At 39.0% G+C, this 12,117-nt stretch overlaps 1 protein-coding gene across 4 annotated transcripts; it reads right to left on the reverse strand.

The window, feature by feature from the left end:
* Positions 1 to 1,531: 1,531 nt before the first annotated feature.
* Positions 1,532 to 12,073, reverse strand: LOC143353636 (glutamyl aminopeptidase). 4 transcript variants are annotated; one of them, XM_076787107.1, is made up of 9 exons: positions 12,054 to 12,073; positions 7,071 to 7,320; positions 5,630 to 6,044; positions 5,026 to 5,173; positions 4,643 to 4,913; positions 3,971 to 4,141; positions 3,628 to 3,725; positions 3,397 to 3,531; positions 1,532 to 3,238 (listed from the first exon to the last, which is right to left on the reverse strand). In XM_076787107.1, the coding sequence occupies exons 2-9, from the start codon at positions 7,279 to 7,281 to the stop codon at positions 1,784 to 1,786; spliced, it is 2,904 nt and encodes a 967-aa protein (XP_076643222.1). In that variant the 5' UTR covers positions 7,282 to 7,320; positions 12,054 to 12,073; the 3' UTR covers positions 1,532 to 1,783. The 4 variants fall into 4 exon arrangements, with proteins under 4 accessions (XP_076643222.1, XP_076643221.1, XP_076643224.1 ...); XM_076787106.1 differs by lacking the exon at positions 12,054 to 12,073 and adding an exon at positions 9,653 to 9,865; XM_076787109.1 differs by lacking the exons at positions 7,071 to 7,320; positions 12,054 to 12,073 and having other exon boundaries at positions 5,630 to 5,862; positions 5,925 to 6,044.
* Between the last annotated feature and the right edge of the window lie 44 nt (positions 12,074 to 12,117).

The raw sequence follows: 12,117 nt of genomic DNA on the forward strand, positions 1-12,117 counted from the left end.
TGTAACATAATTGTCTCATTTGTCGGCTACGAGAAATCCGCATAAGGAGGCGAGTCGATTTTATAGACAGATCCAAACACGCGCTATCTACAGAAGCTGCAGATAACACTGTTCAACATGAATTTTGTCGCAAGGAACAATTTAACTGGTTCTTACGCGTTGCAGATTACGAATATGCAAACCAGTTTTTTGGAGAAATTAAATCTTAAAGAAGAAGTCACATTTTCAATTTTAAGAACTTTTTTCTGCTTTTCCGATTCTCAAAATCGGTATGAATGATTGTTAGATAGAACGATTTCGTAGATTCTACCAAATAAAACGGCATATGTTCTTTTAACATTATAAACACTGCAACACGTTTAAACAATGTTTAAAGAAAGGACGGCTTGAACGCATCTATTTTCTCTGACATTTTTCAATTTGTCATTCATTCGCTGATTTTATGATTAATGCAGGAATATTCTTAAAGTTGAAAAATCTCTTTTTTTAATTAAATTTTGCAAAAAGCTGAGGGTGATGAACAGAAACACAGGAAATAAGATTCGTCTATGTATGAATAGACAACAAATTTTAATCTTGTCGACCAGTGTAAGTGCCGCAGAAATAATTTGCCGTGTAGAATTATTATTATTTAACCCTTTGTACTCGGATGTCCCCTCTAAGCATAGATGGCTCCGAGTGCAAAGGGTTAAACTATAACATTTTAATTTTGTCTTACTAGGCTGCGTATCATTACGTAAATTGTAATTTTCATGGAGAATCATGTTAATATACTGGATTTTATGACAAAAATAAGTAGATAAGACATACAGAGCAGTAAGGATAATATCAGAACTATTACATTATTTTTAACTTATATAAAATTATTAAAAGACTCGGGCTTCTGATAGGACTCGGGGGCTTCTGATAAGAGCCCCCGTACCATTTTAGTGTTGCACCCAATGCTATCGATATTTCATGAATTTAGGCGTATTAGTAAGACCCGAATATTCTGTATATACTTCAATTCTGCTACGGGTGCTTATATGATTAGGAGGCAATGCAGTGAAATCTCGTTGTATGTCAGTGCCAACCTTACGTTTCCAAGTCAGTGGAAAACCTCACAGCACTGCGGTGAGTGGCCGAATCTCGAGAGCCGTCGCGGCCACAACATTATCGGCTATATCGGTGTGAGACGAGAAGACCACTACTAATCCAATTACAAAACTTCTTCATTTTTTGTTATTTTTTTATGAAACTTTTACCAACATATTCGTGGCATTTTTCTGATTAAAATGAAACGAAATATGATATAATCCCGATGATTCCTGAGTTATAGGGTTATGGAATGAAACACAAAGATTTTATAAAAAATTTATTTGTGTTTTGTAGAGAACGAACAAGGTAATATTTACAAGTTGCATAAGTGCATTTGGTTATCAAGTATTTTTTTTTAACGATAATTAATGAAACAGTGAGCACCTGAAACATAAATTTTGTTTAAACATTTTTCTTGCTTTGAATAATGCCTCACCTATCGGTCGTTTGTAAATTTCGATCTCCTAAATACTTTCAAAAATTATATCTTTAATGTTCTACTAAATGCAGTGACTCTTAAACATTTTAAAGTTCTGAGTATTCTTGATTAAAGTTTCCAGACTAAGGGGAGCCATTTGCTCGATGGTAATTCAGAATCATTCAATGTAACTGTGTTTATGAACAAGTTCATAGTTTGTCTACTGCTGGAGTAGTTTTAGAGTTCTTTGATGGAGATCTTTGACGACTGTACGCATACACGCATCGCTCAATCGTTTTTCACACGAGCATTCAGCCAAGTTCGCAGGCTGTCGGTGTTCTTCGCGAGCCACTTGATGTTATTTGATACAGTTTCAAGAGCTTTTGCGCGGTTTCTCACACCTGCGCCTGCTTCGGGGTATTTCGCGAAGAAGTCCTTGATCTCGTTCAACTTCGTCTCCGTGGCGAACGTTTTGGTGATACTTGGAATCAAAGCGCCGAGATTTCTGTCATTCAAGCTGTACCTGTTCACGAGGAAGTCCCAGTTCGACCGAACCCAGTTCCAGACAAGCGGGGTTCCGACCGGGTTGCCGGAAATGGCGGACAAACAGCCAAAAAAGTCCTGGGAGCGAACGTAATTTTCATCGGTGGCTGTTGTGATGAACTTATTGAGTATCCAGTCGGAGCGTATTCCAGCCAGTCCTCGCATCAGCTTCAGCTTCTCTGTCGAGTCGGTTTCTGCGACAAATCGTCGGAACATTGTGTTCCATGACGCCTCGTCACCAATATGGTGCATCCCGTAATAATAAACTAGCGCACGAATGTCAGGATGAGGACGAACATCATTCGAGTCCTGTATCCAATTCTTAAATATGTTGCCTGCGTCTTCGAGACACTCTTCGTGCCCCACGGAGCAAGCTAGATCAAGAACTGACGTTCGAAGTCGCAAAGTGACGTGATCCTCGGTGTTTTCAATGGTCCAGGCTACTTCGTGGTAGAGACTATCGACCAAGTCTCTGACATACTTCTTGAACTTCGATGACAGGTCGGTCAGGGACAGCAGGGTATCAATAGCTGTCAACTTTGACCCGGCTACTTTCCACGGAACGGCATGGTGTTCCTGAGAAAGGTACGCTGTCATATTCATTGGAACGCCGTAATCGAGTTCCTGGGCAGCTGCTAAACTGAACGCATCTTCTAAAAGATGCGCTCTATCCGACACTGACAATCGCTTGTGGTAATAGCGGAGAAGGTTGTTCAAAGTTTCCCATTCGGTTGGCTCATAATTAACGCGGTAATATCCGACCTCATCCGCATTGAATTTGATCCAGTCGATCGTTTCATTCAGCTCGATCTCTAAATTGCTTGCCTCCTTATCGAACCACACAAGAGTCGGTTCGGACGTTCTGTTCGTGATGTATGTGATAGGGATGGTCCACTTGTAGCCGTATTCCGAGTCCGATGCATCGTACTGAACGTCCGGATCAGCAAGGAATCGTTTCTGCGTCAAGATATATTTGTTCCCGGATTTCTTTACGTTCACAACTGGGAAACCCATCTGTTTGGTCCATGTGTCCATGATAGCTGTCACGTTCAAACGACCTGGCGATACATCTTCGAGGATTTTGAAAAGGTCCGCCGTTTCTGCGTTATGATATATGAACTTGTTCAAGTATGTGTGGATACCGAAGTAGAAGGCATCGGGTTTTATGAAATGTTCCATCATTCGGATCAATGACGATCCCTGAAAATTACATTGAATTAGTTGAATCATAGGCTGAACCATGGGACATGATTGGCTTAGACTGTTACATTGTTAGTAACAGGTTTTATGGTAGAAAGACCCAAAACGTTAGTTTACTCTCTCTGCATTAAGGTGCGAGTAATTATTTTATTGTGTACCTTTTTATAGGATATATCATCGAAAATGGCGGTGATTTCATCAGGGTTGTTGACAGTCTGGACTATCGGGTGTGAGCTTAGTTTCGCGTCGGTCACAAAGACAGTATGAATCTGTTCGACGAGGAATAAGTCCATCTGAAACCATACCAAGTAAAATAGATTCATTGGCACTGAAGACTCATTTGAAGCAGTTGTAAGAAAATATTAGAAAATTATTTATTAAAAACTAACCCATCCCCAGTCCGGAAGGACTCCGTTGGCGCTTTTATATTGCATAAAGGAGGCGAAGCCCTCGTTGAGCCATAGATCATGCCACCAGGACATAGTAACTGTAAAATGACATATATAGTTGCTATGAATATCGGAAACGATCAAAACGAAATTTGTACTCCCTAAAATTTTATGCAGGAAATTATATACATTTTACTTAGAAAGAGGCTTGTTTGTTTATATAAATGCAAAAATCTCTTTCGACCACAAATATGAATAACTTCATAAAGCTTAGGTAATTAACACGGCTATTTTAAGGTCAGTTGTACATTACTAAAACGTTTGGATAATAAATTATACTTACCTAAGTTTCCAAACCACATGTGTGCGAGCTCATGACTGATTACACTGACAATATCATACATGTTTGACGTAGAACTGGTTTTATTATCGTACAACAGTCTCGCTTCTCTGTACGTGATGAGTCCCCAGTTTTCCATTGCACCGGATACGAAGTCAGGAATAGCTGCCATATCTACGAAAGAAAATTCGGTAAAGAAAATCTGTTGATCATTCGGTAAGCGTACAGCCGTTATGAATGCCTAGTAGCACAAGCCTTGGTCGGATTGTATTAGGTTTGTGAATTAATTCTCAACAATTCATCCGTTTAAACAACGCATTGAAGAATAAGCGGCCGCAATATGCAAAGAGACACGACAAAGTGATCTTCCAGCGCGATAACTTTTTCGACGAGACCATATATATTTTGTAGTATATACCCAGTTATGAAAAACCTAATGGCCTTTTGCCTGGTGGGTCTTCGTTTTCGAGAAAAGCGAGTTTAAAGTTTTGCTCTGCGTTAAGAACTATGAAGGAGAAACGTATTACAAGAAATCATAGTGGCGCTTGTAAGGCCCCTGGCTATTACGCTGGAGGTCTCCAGTTTGAATCTCTTTATAATTTTATGACTCCGCGAAGGCGAGTGTCAATAAAATCAGAAGCGAAAAATTAACGATAAACTAGATCGTCAGCTTACCGAGCTTTGGCAACGGATAACCGATGTCGAACAGACCGATGTAATACTCGATGACCTTCACAGCTATATCAAGTGGGAAAGTGCCCTTCTCCTTTTGAGCCCTGGTGGTGTACACGCTGACCGGAAACGAGCGGCCATTGTGGTTCTTCGCCATGCTGGTAACAGCGACGAAATCGCTGACTATGAAGCACGATAAGTACGTAGACATCGGCACGCTTTTTTCAAAAGTCACCGTTGTTAAACCAGGCGATGGTTGATGTACTTGTGAACTCTGTAAATTACCAAAGGAACCAAATAACTTTTGTTTCCACATCTTTTTTCGAGACCCTAATTTTAAAAATCATTGACAAAAAAATAACAGAATTTCAAAGAATTAAAGTTACCTGAACGTTCATATTAGACAAAGCATTATAACAGTCACCGGTAGGATGAACAAGTTTCACTGTGAACTCAGCTTTAAAAGCTGGCTCGTCAAAACAAGGGAATGCTCTTCTGGCATAAGTTGGCTCGAACTTTGACGTAGCGATATACCTAAAAATACGGTAGTCACTGTTAGTGCTACTAATGCATTCCTATAAGTACTATCTAAATCTACTGAACATACAGTTAAGATAAAGCATAATTACAAAACAGTTCGAATTTGTCTGAAACCTATGTATTTTTATGCCCTCATAGAACATAAAAAACAAGTTCAACAACTTTAGCCCTCAGTCAACGGACCTTTTTTACAACAATACAGTTGATAATGCTTATTTGGTCAGCTGATAAAAAGTCTGTTTTTATTGATAAGCAATGAACCAGGACATGAGCTAGCACTATTATATTAATTGAGCACGACAAGACACACTCCAGTATCAGAGTGTCCTCTGATCCCTGATGAAGCTAGCTGCAATGCTTGGAAAATGTAAGAACAATTTCAAAAGCCTCACCAGTAAAAACTGTGGAGGAGACGAGTCAGAAAGTCTGCGGTGTAAACGGGAAACAAACCTGGTTCGGTTTTGCGAGTCCTTGTACTTGCTCGAGTAAAATCCAACAATCTTATCCGGTTGTAGCGCGCCATTGAACTCGAAGCTCAAGTTATAAAGTCCCGAGTGCATCTCGTTTTTCGTCGATACCACGAACATTTCGTTCTTCGGTATCGGTATCGTTTCCAGGATCTCGAACTCATAGTCCACCTCGCGGTCATACGTCTTTAGGTTGGTGGACGTGATATTGAGGTCCTTCTGATGAACAGCTATGTAACTCCTTCTGTCGAGGACATCGATCAGAATCGTCACTTTACCTTGGTAGGTGCCCTTCTCTAGGTCCGGGTGCAAATAAATGTCGTAGTGCAACGGCTTCACATCTTTCGGCAACCGGAAGGACAGCTCGTCAATCGATTGTTTGCTCATGATGGCTTGAGCTGAAGAGAACGAAACAGATGTTGGGTAGACGTTGCGTACCGTGAGCTGTTCACTGATATTTGCTTGGGCTGAACGGGATTTTGATAGCGGTATCGCGACCGTGATAAGGTGATGATACCGGTGAAAAATCGCGGGAGAAACGAACGGTAATTTCGTGTCTAGGCATTTTAACAGGCTGCGGCTAAACCGTAGACTGCGGGTTATGTGCATTTGTGGAGGGCGTAACTGAAACACAATCAAATAAGAACTACGTAAACTTCGTTTCTATTTCTTTTTACAAGGAGACTCTACTACGAGATACAGTTTTCTTTCGATATAAGACGACGATATTTTTTTTCGCAACAAGAAAATCTCCATCCCCTTTTCTTCTTTTGTAGCTGTCTATTCGACACCGCTTAGTACCGGTACGAGAGGGTACTTTCTATTACATCGTCTCTCGCTCATTCTTCGTGTTCTCTCTTTGCTTACTCGAGAACAAAGTGAAGCCGCATAGGTACCCTCATTCGCAATACGTCGAAAGAGCCATTCTCCCGAGCCATCGTCATATTACAAAATTAAATTAACATATAATTGTGTACAATCGCTGCTCGGCCGACCATTTTGTAGTTTGCCGCTACATCTCGGCCTACTTGAAAACATAGTGAAGTTGCATAGGTAACCTCGTTCGCAATACGTCGAAAACCGTCCCGAGCCATCGACTAGTAGCGAAAGAAAACTGTATATGGTCTGGTCTCCAAATCGTATCCGTAGCAAAAATGAAGTATACAGAATATTCAATTCTTGCTAATATGCCTAAATCCGCGCAGTATCGGTAACATTGGGCGCGATACTGAAATGGTACGGGGGCTCTTAGAGCCCCCCGAGCCCTATATAAACAAGGAAAGTCCATAAGATGCAATGTCTGTACTGATGTTAAATCTGGGGAAAAGCCTATAAGATCCTATGTCTGTAGGGATCTCAAGTTTGTCCAAATGCCGGGAGTAGTGATCGATTACAGTTACGAAAGTTTGTAGGAAGTCACTCACGGTTTGGATAGGTAGCGGCTTCGACTTTCTGATCGAGAAGGACCAATAACGTTGCCAAGCATGTGCAAATCAGGCTCAAAATGAAACAGATGCTGCAGGTGAAGCAGAGCAGGCCTGTCCCACGGCGCACTTGCGTCTCCGGCGATGAATATACAACGCCGCGGTGCACAGCAGCGCCACCAGAATTTCGTTTCGTCACCTTCGTCTCCATTCAGGGTGCATGAAATACTTATGAACACACAAATATCACCTGAAACAGCCAGCAATTGTAGCAATACTTTATTTCTTTATGCCTTTTTCATCACTGAACAAGCGTTTAAGGAGTTATAAAATCTGTCTTCGGATGTAAGATGTACAGAGACGGATTAATGGCGGGGAATTTAAAATACGAAAGATGAATAATACGAGAGCAGTTCGAGTACCCGATGGTCGGGTCGAGTCAAGTCTGAATTTTGGGATTCTCAAATATGTATATCGGTGTATATAGGGTAGTCCAGTACGTATTAGCACATCATTATCTCCGTTGTTTTTGAAAATATCAAAAAACTTTATTAACTAAAGTTCTTCAGTGTAAAGAGGACTACAAATATGTCAATCACAGTTCTTTCTTGTAGATGAAAGAGTTTCGGAGATTTCAAAGTAACCTTCATTTCCTTAAATAGAAACATACATTTTTCTATACAATATTCAATGCAGCTCATCATTCTCTATAAAAAAAAGTAATAGTAGAACACATATAATAAGAATACAAAAAGTAAGGAGAAAATCCTTTTCGTTCGCCAGTGATACAGACAAAAGCCTATAAAAGTTGATATCACGACAGCCATTTCAGAATAGACAATGCATAAATATTAACAAAAGTATAATTACGTAATTTCTAAACAAGAAACGAAGAATAAGCTGCACAATATTCTTTCAGACAGCCCAATAGGAAATATATTATTAAGGAGTCTCCCTTGTTGGATGGCTTGCAAGAATCATTGTTGCTTTCAAATCTTTGCACAATCCTTTTTTGAATTTTTTTGGCTTCAACAATCATGTTCGCCAACAATATAAATTCGTCAAACGTTCTTACTACATTTTCTGTAAATGCGGTGAACATTATTATTATTGCTTGTCAAAATTCGAGTGTTAGTTAATAAACGAGCCAAGTCTGAAATTTTAACTAGACCGCGGATTTTAAGTCTGCGTCCGCGTCATAAACCGTCCCTAATTGCTAGCCTCGATACATAAATCGCCTAACGAGCGTAGCCAAATAATATATAAGTGGATAGAATTGCACGGAGCAAGGTGGAATGGACTGTAAATTGGAATGAATCATAGCGAATTTAGAGAGAGCTGGAATGAATCAGAGCGGATTTATCGCAGATGGAGGGCGAACGGATTGAAACGAACCGAAAGTGTATCTGGAGTAGTGAACTGAAGCAGACTGGAGTGTGGGATTAGCAGTGTTAGAAATTCCCAGGAGCACGTTATCAATTAGGAACGCGGTTACAGAGCAACGAGAAGTTGTGCTGAAAATTTGAATTCGCTTTTCTTAGAAGGCAGTGGTCGTCGAAATCATTTCAAGCGGGACGTTAAACCTCGCGAAATTCTGCATATACCTTTGTCATACGTAGGTACACCTAATTCAAAGCAATCCTATTTGTACATGGTATATTTCAATTTAACACGGTTCGTATGACGGTTATTTCTTAAATTTTTGTAGTGGAAAGAGTGGTACATATGTATGTATTTATTACAAAAAAGTTTGTGTTGGTTTTACACCGTGAGGAAAGAAGAGCAAATGTGACGGAAGTAAAAATTCAATGAATAATTGCATGCGCGGCTAATTTGGGCCTTTCCGAATTTCTGTTTTATTAGTAACACATTATTTTCTGTCAAAATGATACATACGTATGCACATGCTTTAACTGAAACCAATTTCTATATAGTTTTTGTTTATTAAGGGTTTTGTGGAATCTGGACTGGAGTAAATTGTAATAAACGCGTGTCGAAGCAACGATAAGACGTTAAGTTGTGAGAAAAAGACGAATCAATATTTAAGAAACGCAGGAAAAGAACGTGTGACTTCAAAGTTAAACGGTGTTACGGATGGCTGTATGTTTGAATCACTATGTGAGCTAAAAGTATTAACAACGTCAAGGCTGTGAAAGTGTCTCTGTTTGCTGTGACCACTTATTTTTACGATTTTCCGTTTTAGGACCGACGAGCCAAACATTCATTGATGCAAATGAATATAGGTGTTTATACTGGCCGATCGTATCAGCACAAACACGTGCCGGAAATTAAACAAAAAAAGTATTATTAAAGTATTATTATACTGAACGTGTCTGTGCGGACAGTACAAATCGGCCTTTACTTGCACGTAACGTTGATTCCGATTCCGTCACTTTCACTGTTTTAAAAGCAGGACTCGCGTTGCACCGCGAAGGACTAGCGTTGAAATCATTCTTTACTTTTCCTCCATCGATACGGTTACAAAAGTGACGATATTTCGGTCAATATTTCCCCGTGCAGAGTGTCGAGAAAATTAAATATTGAAACAGAAACGAGAAGTTTGCCAAACGAACATCATTTACCTTGCTTCACTCTGCCGAGTGCAACGCGTGCCCAAAGAAACGCACCGGTCTGTGCACCACTGACGCGCCGTCACGACTGAATCAACTTAACAAGGCTTATTAAATTATGCCAGCCGCGTGTTGCCCTTTCTCCAAAGATGACCCGCGCGATTGAATAACAATCTTTCTCCTCTCTGATCGAATTGAAACGGCTCGCGCGAAAAACAAGCGAAACGCTTTTCTCGAAACGCCGGTATCGATTCGCGCTCGATCGGCATACCGTTTCATTTTATAATACGCAGTTGCCCCGCTAATCTCGCCAATAATCGGCTGTCTCTGTTCATCGCGACTATGATGATTGTTTATCGTCGCGTGTCAAGATAAACTGTATCCTCGCCACCGCGCAATGGTCGACTTACCCGAAAACGGGGACGAAATGGAGAAAAGAGGGTTCCGTATGGGATTTAATTAGTGTTAGCAGTATGTGGGTTATCTGTGCATAATTTCTTGCTGGTTTCGCAAGTAGTTTCTTGTCAGTTTTCACAGTTTTAGCGGGAACTCATTCAAATGTATTCCAAAGTTGATTATTATTATTAGCACCTAAATACCATAAAGATTACCATCCTTATTTGCCAAAGCAAATATTATTAATTATTGTATTGTATCAGCCATTAATTTTTTCTAAATCATATTTACAGATCACTTAAGAAACAGTCATCTTCTAGCTAGGCCAGTCATCTTTGATGAAGTTATAAATGCATAAAGCATCTAGTGATGAGTAGCGTGTAACTCACAGTCTGAAATTTGTTCACATTTTTCGGGAAAATGTGCGCCGGTGCGACGTTTCGTTGAGAAAACGGCATATACCAGAATATACTAGATCTATAGGGGATCCATGTAGATCTGTAGTCAGGATCACGTGCGATCCAGCGAAAGTCGAGGATGAGCGTGCGCGAGAAAATGAACCATTGATTACCTTGGAATAAACACTTTCCCTCTGCTTTCAATGAACCGGCACCAGAGAGATTAAGCACACGCTGTTTCAGTTTGGTCGAGTCTAGTGTCGATCGTGCCGATGAACTGTGTAGATATTTTTTGTTCGTGTTCCATTTGTTAATCGTCGCGTCCTTCGAAAGAGAGTTTCACTATTGTCACGAGGACACCGATTAGAATTCGTGTCACGCTTTACTTTCTGTCTCTTCGGCTTCTGATAACATCAACCTGCTAATCGAGAAGTTTCTAAATATTTACAAATACACAACCTAAACAAATACAATCGACCCAATCGACATTTTGTTTCCATCAGTCTAAATACAATACAATCTATACCATCGTGTTGATTATCCTCATATTGTGGATTTTATGAATTTATAACAGCAATTTTATAAGAATCTAGAAGTATTTTCTGACTATTGTTATTTTTGGGGTAAAAATTTAATTTTTGTTTAACTGCTATTTCCTGCAGTTATTTTAGAAAATTTCGATTTTTATGTATTATATCTTCAGTTTCATTGCCACACTGTGAAGTGAAAGAACTATTGATTAAATTAACGCGGAAGTGAAATGTAATTAATATTGCTCTTCGGTAAATAGGATGAAGTTGTTTTTAATTTAGCTTTGGGCAGGCTTCAGAAATTATTTGCGGCGATAAACATTTGTGAAATATGGGTTTCCCAGGCACGTGTTTTTATTTGATTAATTAAGCACATAGTTTTATCCATTATAGTGGAAACAATGATTAAAATGTTATCTGTTGATAATATCTACACACTTATTGATACTATATCGAAAGGTACATTGATGACATTCGTATTTCTAATCTTGAATGACTTAGATTTTAAAAATCTTAATTCTAGAAAAGGTCGAACCATTTTTAATGGTAAATTCATAGTATATTCTTGTAAATATCTTTATCTTGTTGCTTATCAAAATATTGTACGTTTCTTTACTATCTTGCTGCAATTTGATGTTCTATAGTGTGTTATTAACGACAGCGCAATCACTGTTACTATCAATTGTTTCACGAAGCTCAAAAAGCTGGAGAGTTGTATGGTTTTATGACATATTATTTTATCGATATTATTAACGACATCAATCTTAAAGACGACAACTTTAAAATCAAGTATAGAAGACTGTCCTCTCAATTAAATTAAGTTAAAATAAATATCATTTCAAGAATAATTATGATACATTGCTTAAAAGAATAAATTCATTTATAATTTATTCAAATCCAATTCATTTATAATTTATCGAAACATGGCCAATACTCGACAGGAGTTTGCTAAGTTTAGGTAGACACTTGAGATGGTGGTTAAATCTACTGCGCTGTTGAATTGAAATTTGAACAAAAGCAATAATGCGGAGAGTTAATCAGTTTCTTTTAGAACGATATCAATAAAATTTGATAGTGGCCGTTTTGTACCTTTTTGTACTTTTCTCGCTTGTAGCACCAATTAAAAGGAAATGTCTTTCGTTTACAAGAGAAA

Source organism: Halictus rubicundus, chromosome 4 (genome assembly GCF_050948215.1).
Source record: "Halictus rubicundus isolate RS-2024b chromosome 4, iyHalRubi1_principal, whole genome shotgun sequence".
NCBI lineage: Eukaryota > Metazoa > Arthropoda > Insecta > Hymenoptera > Halictidae > Halictus > Halictus rubicundus.

Coding starts and splice junctions, on each gene's coding strand:
- LOC143353636 (XM_076787107.1), bottom strand. CDS start 7,281: ATGGAGACGAAGGTGACGAAACGAAATTCTGGTGGCGCTGCTGTGCAC. Junction 5,174..5,629: donor GACTCGCAAAACCGAACCAG/GTTTGTTTCCCG, acceptor CCGTATTTTTAG/GTATATCGCTACGTCAAAGT. Junction 4,142..4,642: donor TTATCCGTTGCCAAAGCTCG/GTAAGCTGACGA, acceptor TTTCTTTCGTAG/ATATGGCAGCTATTCCTGAC.